Source organism: Macrosteles quadrilineatus, unplaced genomic scaffold, assembly GCF_028750875.1.
Source record: "Macrosteles quadrilineatus isolate MER2022 unplaced genomic scaffold, UCM_ALF_1.0 Scaffold_4__1_contigs__length_99947679, whole genome shotgun sequence".
NCBI classification, from domain to species: Eukaryota; Metazoa; Arthropoda; class Insecta; order Hemiptera; family Cicadellidae; genus Macrosteles; species Macrosteles quadrilineatus.
Genome location: NW_026542597.1, coordinates 11,896,690 through 11,916,266, shown reverse-complemented (window position 1 = coordinate 11,916,266; position 19,577 = coordinate 11,896,690). Strand labels below are relative to the sequence as shown.

The following is a 19,577-nucleotide window of genomic DNA, read 5'->3' as shown; positions in this document are numbered from 1 at the left end:
TTTCTCTCGAGTGAGTCAATTGCTCACTTTTCTCACTAGTTGCACAAATAACTATTACTATGGTCATTGACTCGTTTCTTCTTCAATTTAAATCGCGAAAACTAACACTAAACGTTCAGTGATATCATTTTCATCATACACAGGTATGCTATTACATGTATTCAACAAATAAGATATTTACTCAACTCATTTCAGTTTAGTCGTCCTTGAAAGTCATCAACCGCCAAGGTGAGTTTAAAATTATAATCACGTGACCAATTCTTAACCAACAACTAACCAATCAAAATGTTTCTATAACATTTTGAAGCTTTTGCACGGTTGCGCTCAGTTCCATTCATTAATGTGGCATTGAAATATTTGTAAATTTTATCTTATTTGAGGAGGCGTTGTGTTTGGTGACGTGATAATGTTGCGAATATAACGGAGGATTATTGTTTTACAATTGTAGAGTGAGTGTGTAGTGATAGGAAAGTGCAGTGTTTTTGTTTTGAGAGCATAATAAAGTCTCAATTTATGTTTCTTTTTACACGATTTTCAAGATGGAGGAGGCCAATGATAGTAGCAGTAAAAATACTATTAAACAACTGAAATCTGTTGAAAGCAGCGACCTTGATGATGAAAACTCCAAAGATAGTAAGTTTGCTTATCCTGAGTACTAATTATTTAACATTTTACATCTAATGTAGTTTATCTACACAAAAGATAGTCCGTCTGCCTCGGCCAACAGTCGTTTTTCCAAAGTGTTATTAGATCGGCCTTGGCTTAGGCTTACATACAGCTTATTCGCGTTTTCGTTACAACGTATGCCTACCTATGTCAATTTGATCTTAACTTTAAAGTAAGATAGGCTAGTTACGTTTAGTGTTGTCAACGAAACTAGGCCCTAGGCTACTAACACACTGGCCTTGGATTAGGCCTAGTCCCAAGTCATTCAAACCCACAACTTTTGAGCTAAGCTTGGTCTTGTTCTTCGTTTCGTTCTGGCTAAAACAAGTTAAGTTAGCCTAGGTAGCCCAACTACAATAGCCTAACTTAGGCCCATTAAGTTAATAAGTTTTAGCTTAACACGTTCGCTACTGCAATGGTACAAAATTTTCCGGTAATTATATCGACCTCCGGACCTCACCCGAAATTAAAAATTTTTTTTTTCAAAATGGTCGAAATTTCACGCTGATTTCAAAAATGATTGTCGTTTTTTTCGGAAACGTCCCGTTTTCCCGGAAAATGGGAAAAACGGGAAAAATATTTTTTTCCTCAAAACCCATGTTGTGGGTACTCAAATTATGCGGAATTTCCTCCTGAACAAGAATATGTAAATTTCATTACGATCGGACCACTATTAAGTAAAATATCACCGAAAAACGGGAAAACGGGGAAATTTCTTTTTTACTCAAAACCCATGTTGTGGGTACTCAAATTGTGCGGAATTTCATCCTGAACAAGAATATGTAGTTTTTATTACGATTGCTTTTAAGTAAAACATCACCGGACAGGTTAACTAACCTAACATAACCTAACTTAGGTTTAGATAAGTTAGGTTAGGCTATGATAGGTTAGTTTAGGTTAGGTTAGGTTAGGTTGGTTTAGGTTAGGTTGAGTTTTGTTAGGTTAGGTTAAGTTTGGTTAGGTTAGGTTAAGTTAGGTTAGGTTAGGTTTAGGTTAGGTTGAGTTTTGTTAGTTTAGGTTAGGTTAGGTTAAGTTTGGTTAGGTTAAGTTTGGTTAGGTTAAGTTTGGTTAGGTTAGGTTATGTTATGTTAGGTTAGGTTAGGTTAGGTTAGATTAGGTTAGTTTACTTACAATACTCATGTTATTAATAAACTAACCCAACCTAACCTAACTTACGAACTTAGGTTAGGTTAAGTTAGGTTAGTTTACTTACAATACTAACCTAACCTAGTTAGGTTGAGTTTTGTTAGGTTAGGTTAGGTTAAGTTTGGTTGGGTTAGGTTAGTTTACTTACAATACTCATGTTATTGATAAACTATTCTAACCTAACTTAGGAACTTAGATTAGGTTAGGTTAGGATAAGTTAGGTTAGGTTAGGTTAGGTAAGGTTAGTATTGTAAGTAAACTAACCTAACTTAACCTAAACTAACCTAACCTAAGTTCGTAAGTTAGGTTAGGTTGGGTTAGTTTATTAATAACATGAGTATTGTAAGTAAACTAACCTAATTTAACCTAACCTAACCTAACCTAACCTAACCTAACCTAACCTAACCTAGCCTAACCTAACCTAACCTAACAAAACTCAACCTAACCTAACTAAACCTAACCTAACTTAAGCTAACCTAACCTAACAAAACTCAACCTAACCTAAACCAACCTAACGTAACGTAACCTAACCTAACCTAACTTATCTAAAACTAAGTTAGGTTATGTTAGGTTAGTTAACCTGTCCGGTGATGTTTTACTTAAAAGCAATCGTAATAAAAACTACATATTCTTGTTCAGGATGAAATTCCGCACAATTTGAGTACCCACAACATGGGTTTTGAGTAAAAAAGAAATTTCCCCGTTTTCCCGTTTTTCGGTGATATTTTACTTAATAGTGGTCCGATCGTAATGAAATTTACATATTCTTGTTCAGGAGGAAATTCCGCATAATTTGAGTACCCACAACATGGGTTTTGAGGAAAAAAATATTTTTCCCGTTTTTCCCATTTTCCGGGAAAACGGGACGTTTCCGAAAAAAACGACAATCATTTTTGAAATCAGCGTGAAATTTCGACCATTTTGAAAAAAAAAAAATTTAATTTCGGGTGAGGTCCGGAGGTCGATATAATTACCAATTTTCCATTCACGTGGACCAGCGACGCATATATGCGACGGCCGGTTTCCACCCACGGACTGCCGTCGCATATATGCGACGGCTAGTCACATTAAAATAGACTGCCGACGCATATCTGCGTCGGGGTTCTAATGTTATTAAAATGCTTATATATCTTTGTAGTGGTCTATTTGAAGGCACTGAATTCCCTGCAGTGGTCTACAGAGATGTCTGACGCACAACTGCGTCGCTTGGTCTGTGGATATGATGATTGGTGACGTCATATTAATAGTTGGAAAAACTTGTCTTTACTTTTCTGCATCACTGTATGTATGTAGGTACCGTATGCAGTATGTACGCTGCATTATCCTATGTAGCTTTTATATTTGTTCAGTTATAAACTGTTCTTGAATAATCTGTTTATTTCTTTACTTACTTTCACCTTAAAACACAAAAAAATTAACCGTCGCATATATGCGACGTTTAGTCTATTTCAAGAAAACTATGATAATTTTCATTATTGTCTTCGCTGTAGACCGGGCGTCGCAAATATGCGGCATTACAAAAGGTTATAAAAAATACAAATAAACAAGAATAATTTATTTACAAACACCATTGTAGCGTATTACAATGTAAATGATCGCTGTTTTACAGGTTTTCGCCCGTGGTCTGTGTGTACTGTTATCTAAGTGACAGTCGGTCTATGTGTAAGATTCAAATGTATACCTCGGTCTGTGGCAATGACCGCGGCGTCGCATATATGCGACGCTCAGTAGCGAACGTGTTAATAGACTAAAAACGTACACCCAAGCAAGACCTCGTTTGTGCTGATGAGCTCCCCAACAACCATAGGTTTTGTATGCTAGATTTTGATGTAGGCCCACCTTTGCTGAGAAGCCTACCCATTTATTTAACCCTCCAAGAGTCTTTAAGTACCGTAGGCCTAAACTTAGGTAGGTACTTAAGTCACCTACTTAGGTCATCCTTGGCGATGCGAACTTCAACATCCTTTACCAGGGTACTGGACCGAAACACAACTAAACCTAGAGAACTTCCTTAAACCCAACATGAGTGCCATAAGTTTTAAGTTAGGCTAAGTTAGTAGACAAATATCAGTAAGTAAGTTACCTAACTAACTTAAGTTAGTAACTTGACACCCTCACCACAAACACATGCATTGAATGGATTTTACACCATCATAAAGTAAACGGTATTATCGATCTGACACATACTTTCTCCCATTAGTTTGTCAACAACTTTTAGATAAACGGTGGGAGTAGGCTCCAAATCCCATCTTGGACCATCACTATCTAACCTAACTTATTAAGGTCTGCCTGACTAATGTAGGTAACTTAACCCTCCGATTGTTATGTGTCGTAAAAGCGACGCACAAACACTGTTTACGGCGACGGATCTGGGACTGATTGAATCGGATTGAACTGGATCGAGTTAGGTATCGTTTTTTAAGCAGATTCAGAGCTTTCTCCTGATGTCTGTTTCTATAGGGTGGAGTGGGGTAAGTGTGACAGCGGGGTTTACGTGTGATAGCCGGGCCATCTTTTTTTTTGGGAATCGCTGAAAAAAATTGGTTTTGTCATAGAAATAATGTTTGACATATAAGGTATCTAGTTACATAGTTTTTTTTTATCAATTTAGCAACTACTGTATGTTGATTTTATTGGTTTTTATAAGTCCGACATTTTAGGTCAAAATCTAAGTTTGTTCGGAAATTTTGTTTAATTTGTAGTTATTTTAAATTTTGACCAATTTATATCAAACTCAGATTTTTAAAGAGCCTAAAAGCTAAACTTTTAGAAAAAAAAATTTTAAACGTGTAGGGACAAATTTATCATTAAATTTAAAACCACATGTCACACTTACCCCGGAAATTTTCAATGGCTGGGGCAAGTGTGACACTGACACCCGGGGCAAGTGTGATCTGATATACCTAATCTGATGTTAATCTGTGTGATCTGATGCAAGTTTTTACAAATTTCCGCAGATTTGTACGTCTTTATTTCATTTGTAAATATCTCAAAAAGTAAGAATGATAGGGACTTAAATCAAAATGTTCCTGAATGAGCACTAACTGGGTATTTATCACAATTGCCCCATTTACCATTAAAAGAGATACAGGAATTTATAGAGGCCGCTATCACACTTGCCCCGACCCCATGGGGCAAGTGTGACAGCTGGCAGGCATTTTTTGTAAGTAAAAAAAAAATTAAGTAAAAGCATTTAAGTTTATCACATTGTTTTTTTTTTACCAATAAAGATATTTCCAAAGTTTAAGTGTTAAAAATTTCAAGTTTCTAGCTTTATAAATAACCGAGAAAAAAAAAATTGTAAAGATGAACTTTATGATTTTTAGGTCACACTTACCCCACTCCACCCTAAGCTTTTCATTTTAGTTCCGAAAATATTGTAGCAGACAGCTGACGTGCGTATTTGTAGGCTAAACAGCTTGGTTAGCTAAGAATGCATAGCCTAACCATAGCTAGGAATCTGGCTGATAATTTACATCAATATCACTAGGCCTACCTACTTCTTCAGGATCATCGTGATTTTCTAACTATTTCAAAGTACCACAGAAAATCTCATTTGTACGCTTATTTTTTGTCACATGCCATTGAAAGTGGGGAATTTGTGAACAGTTTGAATTAGGCTTTCTATGCTGTAGTATGTAGCCTAACTTAATATTTTTCTCAACTGAGTTTACATTTACCCCAAAATTGTAGGCAATTGTGAATGCCATCCGGGCAATTGTGAATGCGGAATAACTCCTTCACTAAATAGGGTATGAAATCAGCTTGTATGAAATATTAAGCCCAAAATATGTATAATGCTATAACACTGACCACATTTTTAAAACTGCTTACAATTTTTTTGTAAATTGCGTTTATCTGAAAAATTTGTCATTGGCGTTCACAATTACCCACGTTGACCCTAGTTCAACTGTTCCTTTAGAAGAACATAAATGAACCAACGGTTAGGCTAAACACACACAAAATGAAATCTAAAAAACTCAAAAGTTCCATCAAATTATCTGAATGTGACCGCATCTAAAATGCTTATCTCTTGTTAATATTTGATTTTTTCAGGTGTCTTAACAACAGGATCAAAGTTGTGCCTTGTTGGAGCCGCGAGTTTGGATGTAGAAGTTGAAAAAGCAGCAAAGGTAATTTTGAGCTTCTTTCTTAAGCTAAAGCTACGTGCACTGTTTGTTTCTATGAATAAATGTTACTAAAGGTATACAATAATTCTGGCTACTGTATAATTCATGAAGTCTTTTTTTATAGTAGGTTTATTATGAGTGAGCATTCCGTATCAAGTTTTTTACTGGGCAGTTTGATTCAATAATGATTCCCCACTCATAATGTGGCTCAGTCATGGTTAGCTTAATGTTACGCTCTACATATACCTTGTAGTAGTTTTGCTGCACTAACGAGAGAATTACAGTCAGGGTAGTTAATTAGATTGTTTTGTAATTTTGAAGTAAGCTACAACAAATTTGATTTTTCTAAATAAGATTTATTTATTTCTTGATAGAAATGTCCAGTGACATATATTTCTTGTCGTGAATGAAGAATAGAGATGTGTTTTGGGTCGGTGAAACGTGAAAAGTATGGACATTTGTAAGAATAAAAACAAACTTTTTCTTTTAAGTTTATTTGATGATTTGTTGCTTCTCGTGAAAAATTAACTTAGGTACCTGAAGGTAACTTAATTTGTGTATAATAGGTGTTCAGTATTTTCAGGACTAGGCCTACTATAATGGCATAATAAGGTTTATAATTTGTGTTAACTTGATTTTGATTAATGATTAATTATGCTGAAATAAACTGTTTTAATTAATAGGTATCATTTTAGATAATTTTCCATAATAGGGAAAAAGCTATTACCGTAGGTCTCATGGTAAGACCTGGACCCGGGACCGATTTACTTTTTCCTTTTGAGGTCCCTAGAGGCCAAAAACACCAACCGTTCAAATTCATATATATATATATATATATATATGTCCGTTAGCACGATAACTCGAACAAAAATGATCCGATTTTAATGAAATTTGGTATGTAAACCTACATTTATTCTAACGAGTTTGCGAACCAGCATGATCGGACGATGGGAACGGGGGTTTATGGGGGGTAAAAATGGGGTTTTCCCATTTTTGACCCTAAAAACATAAAGTTTTGGAATATCTTTCCCACCCATTTTGTAGAGCTAAAAAAAAGAAATAGTTTAGTATATTGAAGCATTGTTTTATGCCTAATGGTTACAGAGAAAATTCAAAAAAGTTTAAATTTAAAATTCCCATGTTATTCTTATAGAGAAAATGATTTAACTGTTGTAGTTTACTTGTTTATGGATATACGTTGATAAAATTTGGCAAATTTATTTATTTCATACTATACTATTGACGTTTGGTCAAAAAACACTTTTTACCTTATACGTAGCAGCAAACCTAAGCACTCGTTAAATCTAATGCTATTTAAATTGGGAATAAATATGTCTTATTTATGGAAATATTTTACCAAAAATTTAATCAGACAAGTGAAAATTCGCTTAGTCTGCAGGTTTGCTGCGGCGGGGGTATTTCTTTCACCAATTCGTGTTTGGCTGGTTGTACTTTACTTTTCAACTCAAGATTGTTTCTAAAAGTTTCGGTCAATTGCTTGGTGAACAATCCCATTTGTTTTTACATATTGCAAACGGAAGCCGTCAGAACTAATGAGTTACAGTTCCACGAACCTAATTAAAAACAATCAATATAACTTCTGTTGAAGCACAAAGTGCAGACTGTTGTCACTACAATGACATATTTGTTTTGAAATTGCACAACTTAGCTAAACGATATGTTTGTTTAGTGTGATAACATTAAGATTACTCCAGTTACAAAGTGTTAAATATGTTACAGTTGTTGAAAATAATTCTCTTTTTATTTTAAATTATCTTTTTATCACTCTCTTTAAAAATTAGATTTTCTCAATTTTTTCTGTACCTAGTAGATTTAATTCTTGGTAATCTAACTAAAGCTTGAGTTATTAGAACTATTAAACTTTAGGCCATTAATTTATTTGATCTTTTAGATAAAAAAAAAATAACTCAATTACAAGAGGTTAAAATTGTTATGTAGGCCTACTTACCTAGCTTAAATCAACAAAATATTGTACAAGCCATTGGCAGAAAATGCATCTCTCTTTGTAGTTAAAGATGTATGATTTGATTTAATAACAATTCTAGCCAGCTGATGATACAAAAAACATTATGCTATAGGCCTATTGTATCGTTTTCACTTCCATAGTTGAAAAATAAGTGATTTTTGCGAGGGCCATCGGCCTACTCTAGGACCTAGATCTTAAACCAATTGCTTATTGTGCATGGAAAAGAATAATACAGTACAGTGGAACCTTGATAAGTGTCATTTTCAAATAGGCTTACTCACTTTTTATACTACCCGAATCACATGTTATTGAAAAATCTCAATAAGCAGTCAACCGTGATAACAATTATTTTGCAATAATTACCATGAGAGACTTGTAATCGAGATTCTGCTACATGAAAAAAAATTATTCATTTTTGTGATTTTCACACTAGAAACTATTTGAAACTTTTGTTTCTAGGCTCAATATTTGTTTATTAACTGACAAATATTTTTGTTATACTCTAATATTTTAACGATTGTCTCAGGGGTTTGGCTTGGAAGTGCTGACGTCAGAAGATGGATCTGAATGGCAAGATTTACCTGTCAACACAATATACTTCGTTCTGGAAGAGTTTGAAGGCAATGTGTTTGATAATCTGCACAAACTTGGTCACAGGTATGAAAGAATTTGCATCTTTTGTTGAGTATACTAACAATTACAAGCAATCAAGGGAGCTGCCAGAGAGTTCTATGGGGTCTGCAGGGTCCCTGAAATCTGTGGGTCGTTTTAGGCCAACAGTCTGTCCAAGAGACTGTTTGATTTATTCAAGCTTATTATATTTGAAGCTGGCTAATTTATTGAAGGATGTTTTGGATCCCAGCTTTTACTCTCGCAATGGCAGAAGCGTCTATAAAGATTGCGCAATTAATATACAATGTAAGCCTATTATAAACCCAATTGTATTTTAACTATTAACATTTTAAGTAATCAATACTTTCCCAAGCAGTCTGATTTTGGCTCGACCCTATTTTAAACCGAGACACACACGTAAATTTTTCTCACAATGTTTTTTGTAACAACAACCCAAACAGTTTTTTTTATATAAAAGGTTTGGCCTGCATGTCCCCACTTGGGAGACAAGAAAATAGCCCATACTAGAAAATTTTGAATATAAAAGATGTCAATGCATTTTTCGCAAGATGTTTAATACAACCAGACTGAAAGTGATTGGTTGAATGTTTGTGACAGATTGCTCGGGACCACAGCCCTGCGGGAGTTGGCTGCTAGACAAGAGCCACTACCCCACAACAACAGGCCTCTATACAGCCTGGCTATGTGGGGTCTCATCGTGGCGTTCACCGGCTTCCGAAAGAAAGAAGAACTGGTAAACATTTACAACATTATCCTTGAAACTTTATTATACTGCCAACTTAATTTAAAGTTTAAAGCCTTGTTGTCGAACATTTGTTTATTTTCCACTGCTTTCACTATGGCTATGAGCACACTAGGCGACTCGGTGACTGTGACTTATTCGCGACTTGGTCGCAGGAGGTGGGAATACCTGAGCGACTTCTGAGATGATTTTTTAATGATAGTCGATCTGTTGCTATTTATTGAATATCTAAAAAGAAAGAGTAAACGCATATTTTGAGTGCATTCCCTGAAAAACAGCCGCGTGACTGGACTGCTCCGTGAGCAGTTCAGTCGCTTCAGTCGCGCGGCTGTAACGAATTTATAGTTTATACATACGAATTTTGAGGTGTGTAGACGCGTGGCTAGAGCCGCGCGGCTAGAGTCGTAACAGTCGCAGGATAGGAAATGGACCTTAACACAATTGTTTAAACAATGATGATGTATTTTCAAATTTCAAATTATTCATAGTATTTTCGGATAAGCATTGAGTCAGCTAATGACATTGAACACACTGTTGTTTTGAAAAAATACACAAGATTTCAGATTCCTATTGCACCAGAATATACTTAATACTTTAGGGTTACATCTCATAGAGGTATATGTATACAAACATTTTTTCAATGCTAATTGTTTTGCAACAGTAAAACGATTATTATTATTTGTTGGATGTTTGTTACTAAAGTCGGGGGAAATATTGAATAAATATTCTAATTTGTGTACAGTGTTAAGTTTTGTATTTTTTGTGCCAGGACAGACTCTTTTCCAATCATTTAAGCCTTTTATCTTTACAAACTATCTTTAAAACTTAGTTCCTTGAACCCTATCACACCCTGGTTCTCTTAAATAGGCCTCCACAAATAATTAAAAATAATTTCATAAGGAAAAACCAATGTTATTGTTGTGTAGAAGCGGCTGATACAGAAGATCCACAACATGGGAGGCAGTATCCGCAGCGAGATGAACAGTAAGGTGACGCATCTAGTGGCTCAGCGCTGTGGTGGCTCCAAGTACCAGTACGCCATGACGTTCCGTGTGCCCATCGTGGCAGCCACCTGGGTACACGACGCATGGGCAATGAGATCGCAACCAGAGTATTCTGCTGCTGATTCCAGTGTCATCGTAAGTTTTGGTTCTCATTCAATATTTTATTTAAATAACAGTTTAGCCGCCATCTAGTATTCAACCTACTTTTAGCGAATTTCCCATATAGGGAATAAGCTATTACCGTAGTACTCATGGTAAGACCTGGACGCGGGACCGATTTTTTTTTTCGTTTTGAGGTCCCTAGAGGCCAAAAACACCATCCGTTCAAATTCATATATATATATATATATTTATATATTTATATATATATATATATATGTGTCCGTCAGCACGATAACTCGAGCAAAAATGATCCGATTTGGATGAAATTTGGTACAAACGTGTAAACGTACGTTTATTCGAACGAGTTCGCGATCCAGCATGATCGGACCATGGGAACGGGGGATTTTATGGGGTAAAAATAGGTTTTTCCCATTTTTGACCCAAAAAACATAAAATTTAGCAATTTCTTTCCAAACCATACTGTAGAGCTTAAAAAAACAAATAATTTAGTATATTGAAGCGTTATTATGCGCCTAATAGTTACAGGGAAAATTCCAAAAAATTGTAAATTTAAAATTCCCATGTTATTCTTATGGAGAATAAGTAAACTGTTGTAGTTTGCTTGTTTGTGAACATATTTTGATCAAATTTGGAAAATGTTTTTATTTCTCACTACCTATTCACATTTTACAAAAAAAAAGTTTTACCCTCCCTGATGCAGCAAACCTAAGTACTTGTTAAACTAATTCTATTTAAATCAAGAATAAATGTTATATTTTTAAGTAGACATTTCAGTGTAAATCCAATCAGTCAAATGGAAATTCGCTTAGTCTGCAGGTTTGCTGCGGCGGGGGTATTACCATATTTTGCGTCTTCCATGGTTTTGACATGGGTGATAAGAGTTTGTTTTTGTTTTAGGCTAAATACATCTGATAGTTGTTAATTATTATTTCAGAGGTATGGGTACTGTATTCATCAGTTTGGACTAAGTTAAATTGCTTTTCTATTCCACTGTATTAAAAAGTTTTATCAATTCAATATAAAGGAAAAAAAAAAAAATTAAGTGGAATTCTACAACCAAATATATATTTCTCAAACTACAATAAAACGAGTTCTTGCTCAGCTCTCAGTTATGTAGGCCTATATAGCAAATAGCCAAAATTCAACATTTAAATAATTTAATAGTGACTTGAGATTCAATTGAGTCAGTAATTGGAATTTTTTTACTTAAGGAAAATTTATTTTATTTTAATAAATTGTTTGTTTTTGTTGTTGTTAATATTAAAACATTTTATTGCTTGACTGAAACAGAGATAATCCCTTGTTCTCCACCCCTGTTTTAGACCTGTCACAAACTGAAGCCTTTCCAAGGTGCAAGAGTGTGCTTCCTGGGGTTCCCAGAGGACGAGCAGAAGCACATGGCTGAAGTACTCGTCCAGAACGGGGGAACATTGACGGACCACGAAGACGCAATGTGCAGTCACATGGTAAATCTGATCATTTTGTTTTCAAGTCTATCTTGTTGAGTTTTAGTGGTTCACTTTGACAATTTGAACACATTTTTTGTATTTGGCAATAATGTTGAAAATGTACACAGTTTTGATAGCTTGGCCTGATTTTCAAATTTGATTCCACAATGTTTTGTTTAGTTTTTATTAATTTTAGATCTACACATGACAGTTTTGTTATATTAAAAAAGGTTTTGCAAACGAGCGTTTTTTTGTAAAATGTGAATAGTTTCCGTTGTAATGTTTGGTTTCCTTGCTAGTGAACCACCGGCATTTCCCCATGCATGACAGTGACATTTGAGTTAATTTTATTTCTACAGAATGTTATTTTTATTTAACAGTTTTAGCTTTTCGTCAAGGTCTTTCTTTTACAATGTTAAATCTTAATTCTTGAACTTGCAACTGTCTAAAAATCATAGTAAAATTTTCAGAAGTGTTAACGTTGGGATGGATACAATAATTATCTGAGTTCACAAGAAGTGTGTCAGGCGTTGTAGCCTTAATTGTACTAAAATTATGGCTCTCCTCTTTATGTAACATGTAAAATATTTTAATTCCCAAAAGAATACCATGGAATGTTGTGACTTGTAGAAGAAAGGCCTAGACGATGCCATAGTTAGCCTGACTAATGTACACCATGCTTGCTTCCTACCAGGTTCTGGATAGTGCCGTAACGTATGACTTGATCAAAGCAGGAGCATGGGTGCCTCAAAGCCCACCCCCCTGCACCCCTCTCCCCTCCACATCCACTCCTTGTAGCGAGGCTATGGACATATCCCCGACCAAGTCCGAGGCTATCTCGGCCATGGATATCTCCCCCGATCATCCGTTCCACAAAGAAATCGCCCAGGCTAAAATCGAACTGATGAAAACTTCCAGCGAAAAGATCGGAAGAAGATTGTCCCTCACGCCAACTTCTCCGGGTTACAATTCTCCTTTTTCGAATCGTAAGAACAAAACGGATTTGACACCCATCAAGGAATCTTCCCCGCTTACGATTTCGCCCAATAAAATTTGTGCAAAAAAGGAACTTGACTTTTCCGACAATGACGAATGCGCCTCCCCCAAGTTTGATGCGAAAAGGCGGAAAACGATGAGTCCTTCTGAGTTGAATCAAAATCGGAAATTTAAAAAGTCCCCGAGTCAAGGGTTTAAAAAGTTTGCTCATTCTTCTCTGCGGAAGTCGTTCAAAATGAAGACGCACACGTTGGCTAGGTGGATCTCTAGCAGTGATGTTTGTATGAAAGCCTCTCCTAGAGTGAATGACAAGTCCATGCCTCCCCCACCCCCTCCTACCCCTCTCCTAGCCTCATCCCCTTCTCTGGGAAACATCACTGGACAAGAGGAGTCTCACGGCATGCCTATGGTACTTATCTTGAGTTTGCTATCTCACAACGTTCATTTCATCCCACAGATCAAGGTTTTCTGTTCAACACTGTTATAATGTATGCACACTTGGAGTTTTTATCTTTTTATTTCCAAGTGTTCCAATATGTTGAAATTTACTGATAAAGAAAACCTTGGTCTGTAGAAAGCACATTAATGTCTCATGCTAACCATCATTTATCATATTTTAATATCATAAAATGTTCATATTCATTTTGTAATAAATCCTGTCACTACCTTGATGGGTTACCAGGTCTTGTTATAGGACCAATAATAACTTGTCTTGGGAATGTAATATTTTTTGGGAAAAGTTGGAATTTGGTTGATTGTCTTTCATAAAGTGAAATGCCTCGATATGAAGGTTGTTACTAAATCCTAATGAAAATCTTACAAACTAAATTAGTTTATAGTATCAGTGGAATTTTCTAATCTACTGTGATATTCGTATAAAGCTAGACTGGTTTCGAAAGTTTGCTATGTACTGACTGAGTCATGCATTGTTGATATGATTAAGAAATACATATTTAGTCATATTTTAGTCAGCATGTTGTCATTGTTTCCAACTAATGCGGATTAGAATCTACAACCTACTGTTAAGTTCAATGCACTGGATTATGGGAAAACTAACTTCCTTAAGTTTAAAATTATCACAACTTTTTAATTAAAACATTTTCTGCTTTGGTGTGGGGTTTAAAAGTTTATAGTGTAATGCAGTGTGCAAATCAAATTTGATTTTGAAATTTAACTTCATAGTTTTCATTGAAAAGTAGTGATTATCAAATAAAAATACAATTTGAGTTATATTAATTCGTTAGTAAAGTTACTTATAAAAATGGTTTTCTGCTTTCAAGGAAGAGGAAACTTGATCTAACTGGTTAGTGTGAATGTCATGTTGTTCGTTAATTGTTCAGTAATTGAATGTTACTTGTTTGTTCCTTAATTGTTTTTCTTATACAATTTGCCTAAATTTGTAACAGAATAGGCCTAGTAGTTGGAAAGTCAATTTTTCAATATTATTTTTTATAATTGTGGTAGTGAGTTATTTTTAGTTCATGTAATTGTAAACAGTTTGGTGAAATATTTTACAAATTAGGAATTGTTATTTGATCAATTCATGTAAACTTGCTCTTTGGGTAGTACATTCAAAAGTTCAGAAATACTTTTAACTTTTCATGTTAAAACGCAAATTTTGCCAATTAAAAATTGTTAATTGGTAACATTTTAGAAATATAATACAAACAATATTTTAACTGTGAATTATTGGTATTTATTTAATAATTTAAAGTAGGTTAGCTTGAGACGAAAAGTTTACTCTTATTTGCTGGTTTGTAGAGGAATGTTACTTTATTCTAAAAACTAACACTATGTTTGGTTTTGCACTATGTATTTTGTTAACTGTGGTAGCCTTCTAAAGCTCGTTGGTAACATAGTGGTGACAGCTTTTCGTTGTTTACTATCTATTGCACTTATTTCCTACAATGTACTCTTATCAATTCTTAAATTTTTAATTAAATAACTCAGGTTATTTTTAATTATTTGGTAACGGTTTAGAGTCTGTGAAAATTAGAGTCGAAGGGCTAGTAGATACACAAATAGATCACAAAACACGACATTGATGTTTCAAGGGGGGAAACAAATAATGGTGCTAAACTAAACACGTATTTTTTGTGTGTTTTTTTTTAGTGATTAACAGCTGTTGATACCAACAATGGAAAGAGCATGTTTTGAGTTTGTTTTGATGTGGTGCATTTTGTGTTGGCTACTTCATAAACTGTGGCGGACTTGTTTATTAAATACTACAAATTTGTTTTGTGTATTGGTGTTTGCTCAAACTGGAGCTGTCAAATGAAACGTCCGAGGATACTTCAGAAAGAATTCTAGATGTTACTGAATATGTTGGGTGTGGACATTTGCACATGACGGATCCAGTTTGAGTGAACCGATACACAAAAACACCTTTTAGCGAATTTCCCATATAAGGAATAAGCTATTACCGTATTACTCATGGTAAGACCTGGACCCGGGACCGATTTACTTTTTCATTTTGATGTCCCCAGAGGCCAAAAACACCATCCGTTCAAATTCATATATATATATATATATATTTATTTATATATGTGTCCGTTAGCGCAATAACTCGAGCAAAAACGATCCGATTTTGATGAAATTTGGTACAAACGTGTAAACCTACGTTTATTCGAACGAGTTCGCGAACCAGCATGATCGGACCATGGGAACGGGGGTTTATGGGGGTTTTATGGGGTAAAAATGGGTTTTTCCCACTTTTGACTCAAAAAACATAAAATTTTGCAATTTCTTTCCAAACTATTTTGTAGAGCTTAAAAAAACAAATAATTTAGTATATAAAGCGTTATAATGCACCTTATGGTTACGGAGAAAATTTCAAAAAATTGTAAATTTAAAATTCCCATGTTATTCTTATGGAGAATAAGTAAACTGTTGTAGTTTGCTTGTTTATTAACATTTTTTGCCCAAATTTAGAAAATGTTTTTATTTCTTACTAACTATTAACATTTTACATAAAAAACACTTTTACCCTCCCTGTTGCAGCAAACCTAAGTATGTGTTAAACTGATTCTATTTAAATAGGGAATAAATGTGATATTTTTAAGGAGACATTTTAGTGTAAATCCAATAAGGCAAATGGAAATTCGCTTAGTCTGCAGGTTTGCTGCGGAGGGGGGAATTTTGCTATGTGATAGGCATTTAATAAACAAGGCTGTCACAGTTAATGAAGTAGTACCATAGATAAAACATAGTCCCCTAGTAGATTTCCAATCCTTATAGAACAGCTGAAGCCAATTTTATTGTTAGTTCTGTCCGGTTTTCTGTAGATATCGGGTTTTGTTTACAATTTGTTTCTATTATTTTAGGGCTGGTTTCTCATTATTTGTGTCTCACTGTTTGGTTATTTAGACTTGCATAACTTATATATCTAGTGAACGAGTTATTGTTTATGATTTGATAGTTTTATTTGGTTAAACGAGGTTTTAAATTACTGAAATAACAAGAAACAAATTGCAAACAAACAACATCTACAGAAAACCGGACAGATCTAACAATAAAATTGGCTTCAGCTGTTCCATAAGGATGGGAAATCTACTAAGGGACTATGTTGTTGTTGTATTAATAGTCAAAGATTTTATCTATGGTAGTTAAACCCCAATATTTTAAAAACTCGGCGTAAACACAAAACATCAGTGGTATGTTTAGTGATCTATTTGTATATTAGCCCCTAGCCTGTAATGTTCTCAGGTATGGTTGAACATTACCTTTTCAACATAATTCCTTATCAGTCACTTGGGCTGATTTTCTGATATAATTAGAAGATATATAGGTACTTTTACTGTCAATAATTGCCTGTCATGATAACAGGTAGTTGACATTCCAGTCCACAGGCTAGGTGTGATGTTAGATTACGGGGTCAGGACCGTGTGCCAGTTGGCTGGCTGCCCTCAGGGCTGTTCGGTGATTTTGCCTTTGTCTTAAATGATTTATCAACTATTATCTACTATTTAACCACAAAAACACTCTTACTATCGTTTAGCCGTTTAAAAATAGCAATCAGCAATTTTTTAAATCCTTGTGATTAATTTTTCTATTAGTCATTTTATGTTGAAAATTAAAAAATACTTAGGACAGAATTTTGAATATATAATTTTGAACAAGATTTTGGTTATGTGTTAAGTATATTTTACAGACTCTGAAATAGCGCTTTAAATTCAGTTTCTCTTTATTTTCAAACCAAACTTTTGTAAATGTTAATTTTATTAATATGTAGATATGCATGTAATGGTGCACTGTATTCTTGCCATATAAGGTTCAAAGATTCGTTTTTAACCTGAAATCCAAAGTATGTTGATTTTATTTTTTTATGACTGTGAGGTACTTCTTTTAAACTCTTCTTTACCTGTCTGTAGTTGCTTTTAAAAGCTTAATTGAAGTAGAAGTTACATAATTCAGCCATTAATAGCTTAAACGCTCCAGTAATCTGGCTTGATCTCATCTATGAAAAAATTGCTTTAAAAAATTTAGGGTATTTAATTTCATATTTAAGTACAGTATAATACATTACACTGTACTGCAATATGAAATGACACACATTCAGTACTATACACTACGTATTATTGTATTGTATGTACGGTAATTAATCATACTCAATACCACAAACCACCACTTCGGTACCAGTAGGTGACAACAAATCGAGGAACAAAACACAGAGTGATAAAAAAAATTAAAATTTGTGAAGTATTTTATTTTTAGACTGTTCCAGTACAGGCAAATCTTAATGAAAAAATCTTGGAAATGTAAATATGTAAAACAATTAAGTAAATAATTTTTTATCAATGAGATAGTGCTTTACGCAAGGATTGCTTTGGCAAAGAAAATCAAATACATCTTATCTCTTTATGATAGGATAATGTGAGTACTGAAAATACACCAAATGTTTGGTACTTTGTCTGTTTTAATGATCACTAGGTAAATTATTTATTTAGACACCACCATTTCATTATTAAAATTGTTTTTGTTCCAGTTAAACTATTTTTTAAATTGTGGAACATGAGACTGTAATAGTTGTGCATCTTGGGTCTTTTTGTGCTGTGAATAGCACTCTATTCTTTGAGTCCGGAACTGTTATTTAAGAATTTGCACACCTTTTAAGGTACAAAGTACAATCTATTTTGTTCATTTTTCAGCATTTCATAATTTTTGTTCTTAAGTTTGTTTTTGCTTTTCTGTCCAGCTTTTGATCTTTTTTTTTATATTTATTGAAACGAAACCCTTTATTCCTTAACTGCTTTATGACTGGAGATAAGAAAATCCTTAGGCCTTTTATAAGTACTGATTAATTTAATGACTGCACTTTAAATTTTTATTATAGGACTTAAACGAGTAACCTTAAATCTGATCAATTGATGTTTTTGAAATTTAATTTATTTATTAAAATAGAGCTTAGATTTATAAAATCCATGTACAAGTAGGTTAAAAGAAACTTGTGTTAGAAATGCTTATGTGTGTTGCTAGATCCGCAAAAAATCTTCTGTCTACTTACTTTTGCTTACAATCTTTTTGTTGTTAAATGTAACTTGTGTAACGTCTGATATTTTCTAGCCTACTTTGTTGGTATTCTAGCTCTACTAGTAACTGATTTTAACTAAAGCTTTAAGCTATGATTGTGCATAGTGTCTACAACATATTTGTACACACTCAGGAGTAAAGAGTTAATTGTAGTCGGTTGTATATCCTGACATAATCAAACAATGTTTGTAAATGACAGGTCGTAGACGAGTCTACAGTCAGTAAACTCCCAGATCAGGCTCCCCAGCATGCTTCCATAGTCAAGGCCGAGTGGTTCTGGGCATCGGTGCAGAATGAGGGCTGCGTCGATGAGAAAGACTACCTCTTCGAAGATGTGAGTACTAACGTTCATACTGTTTTGGGTTATTTTCAAATTTTTTTTTTAAACATGATGTATAATAGATAGTTCACTTGTCCACTAGGATTAGGCTTACTATAAGTCTCAATTTTTACCTGGATCATAAAAAGGTCACAGATTTTAATTTGAATGCCTTCAGTTTTTCCTCCACTGAAAATTAACATAGGGGCCTACGTTCAAGTGGATGTGGGTTATTTGTATTTTGTCGATTGTGTCTATAATGAAACCACTCAGTACGAAATAGTACAATAATTTATACATTTTAATAAATATTTTTGTTAGAGGTAAGTGAGACTGAAATTTACCAACTAGCCTAGCTTTTGGAAAAGCTTGAGCCAGCTGAACTTTTGTACATGTTGTATCTATAAAATAATGCGGTCTAGTTAGGCCTAGAGTCGTCTGGTCATGAATTTATACAATAAAACAAGGAAACGAATATATGTAAAAATTTGTTTGATATCCTTTTAATTAAATTACACCGGCCTTGTTCCATCTTCTTTTCCCCAACTGTATCCTTATCCCCCACTCCTCTGTCCTGGGCAGAACACAGAGGTAACCTGGGTGTGTGCACAGTACCTGGAGAGTCTGGTGAGTCCGTCGCGTCGCACAACTCCCCTGGCTCCAACGTCACGAGCTCGCAAGCGCAAACGGCTGCAGGAGGCAGTGGCCAGGCTAGCTAGTGGCGCTGGCGTGTCACCGGCCACCAACAAGCGGAGGAGCTCAGTCAGCGACGCAGGGCTGCTCAGTGTTAGCGGCAGCTTCCTCGACTGCACCAATAGTCCGGCCACTAACCTCTCCGATGGTGAGTTGAGAAA

At 34.7% G+C, this 19,577-nt stretch overlaps 1 protein-coding gene across 4 annotated transcripts in view; it reads left to right on the top strand.

Annotated features, from left to right (window-relative positions):
• Positions 1-327: 327 nt before the first annotated feature.
• The window catches only part of LOC128991909 (protein ECT2-like), a 36,447-nt gene continuing 17,197 nt past the window's right edge, over positions 328-19,577 (top strand). For 2 of the 4 annotated variants that reach the window (XM_054415186.1, XM_054415184.1), the window contains exons 1-9: positions 328-633; positions 5,869-5,945; positions 8,456-8,586; positions 9,160-9,295; positions 10,231-10,443; positions 11,754-11,897; positions 12,574-13,284; positions 18,604-18,738; positions 19,306-19,564. In XM_054415186.1, the coding sequence (XP_054271161.1) occupies positions 540-633; positions 5,869-5,945; positions 8,456-8,586; positions 9,160-9,295; positions 10,231-10,443; positions 11,754-11,897; positions 12,574-13,284; positions 18,604-18,738; positions 19,306-19,564 (1,900 nt within the window). In that variant the 5' untranslated portion in view covers positions 328-539. The remainder of the gene's footprint in view (positions 634-5,868; positions 5,946-8,455; positions 8,587-9,159; positions 9,296-10,230; positions 10,444-11,753; positions 11,898-12,573; positions 13,285-18,603; positions 18,739-19,305; positions 19,565-19,577) is intronic. The other 2 variants (XM_054415187.1, XM_054415188.1) reach the window with 2 other exon arrangements.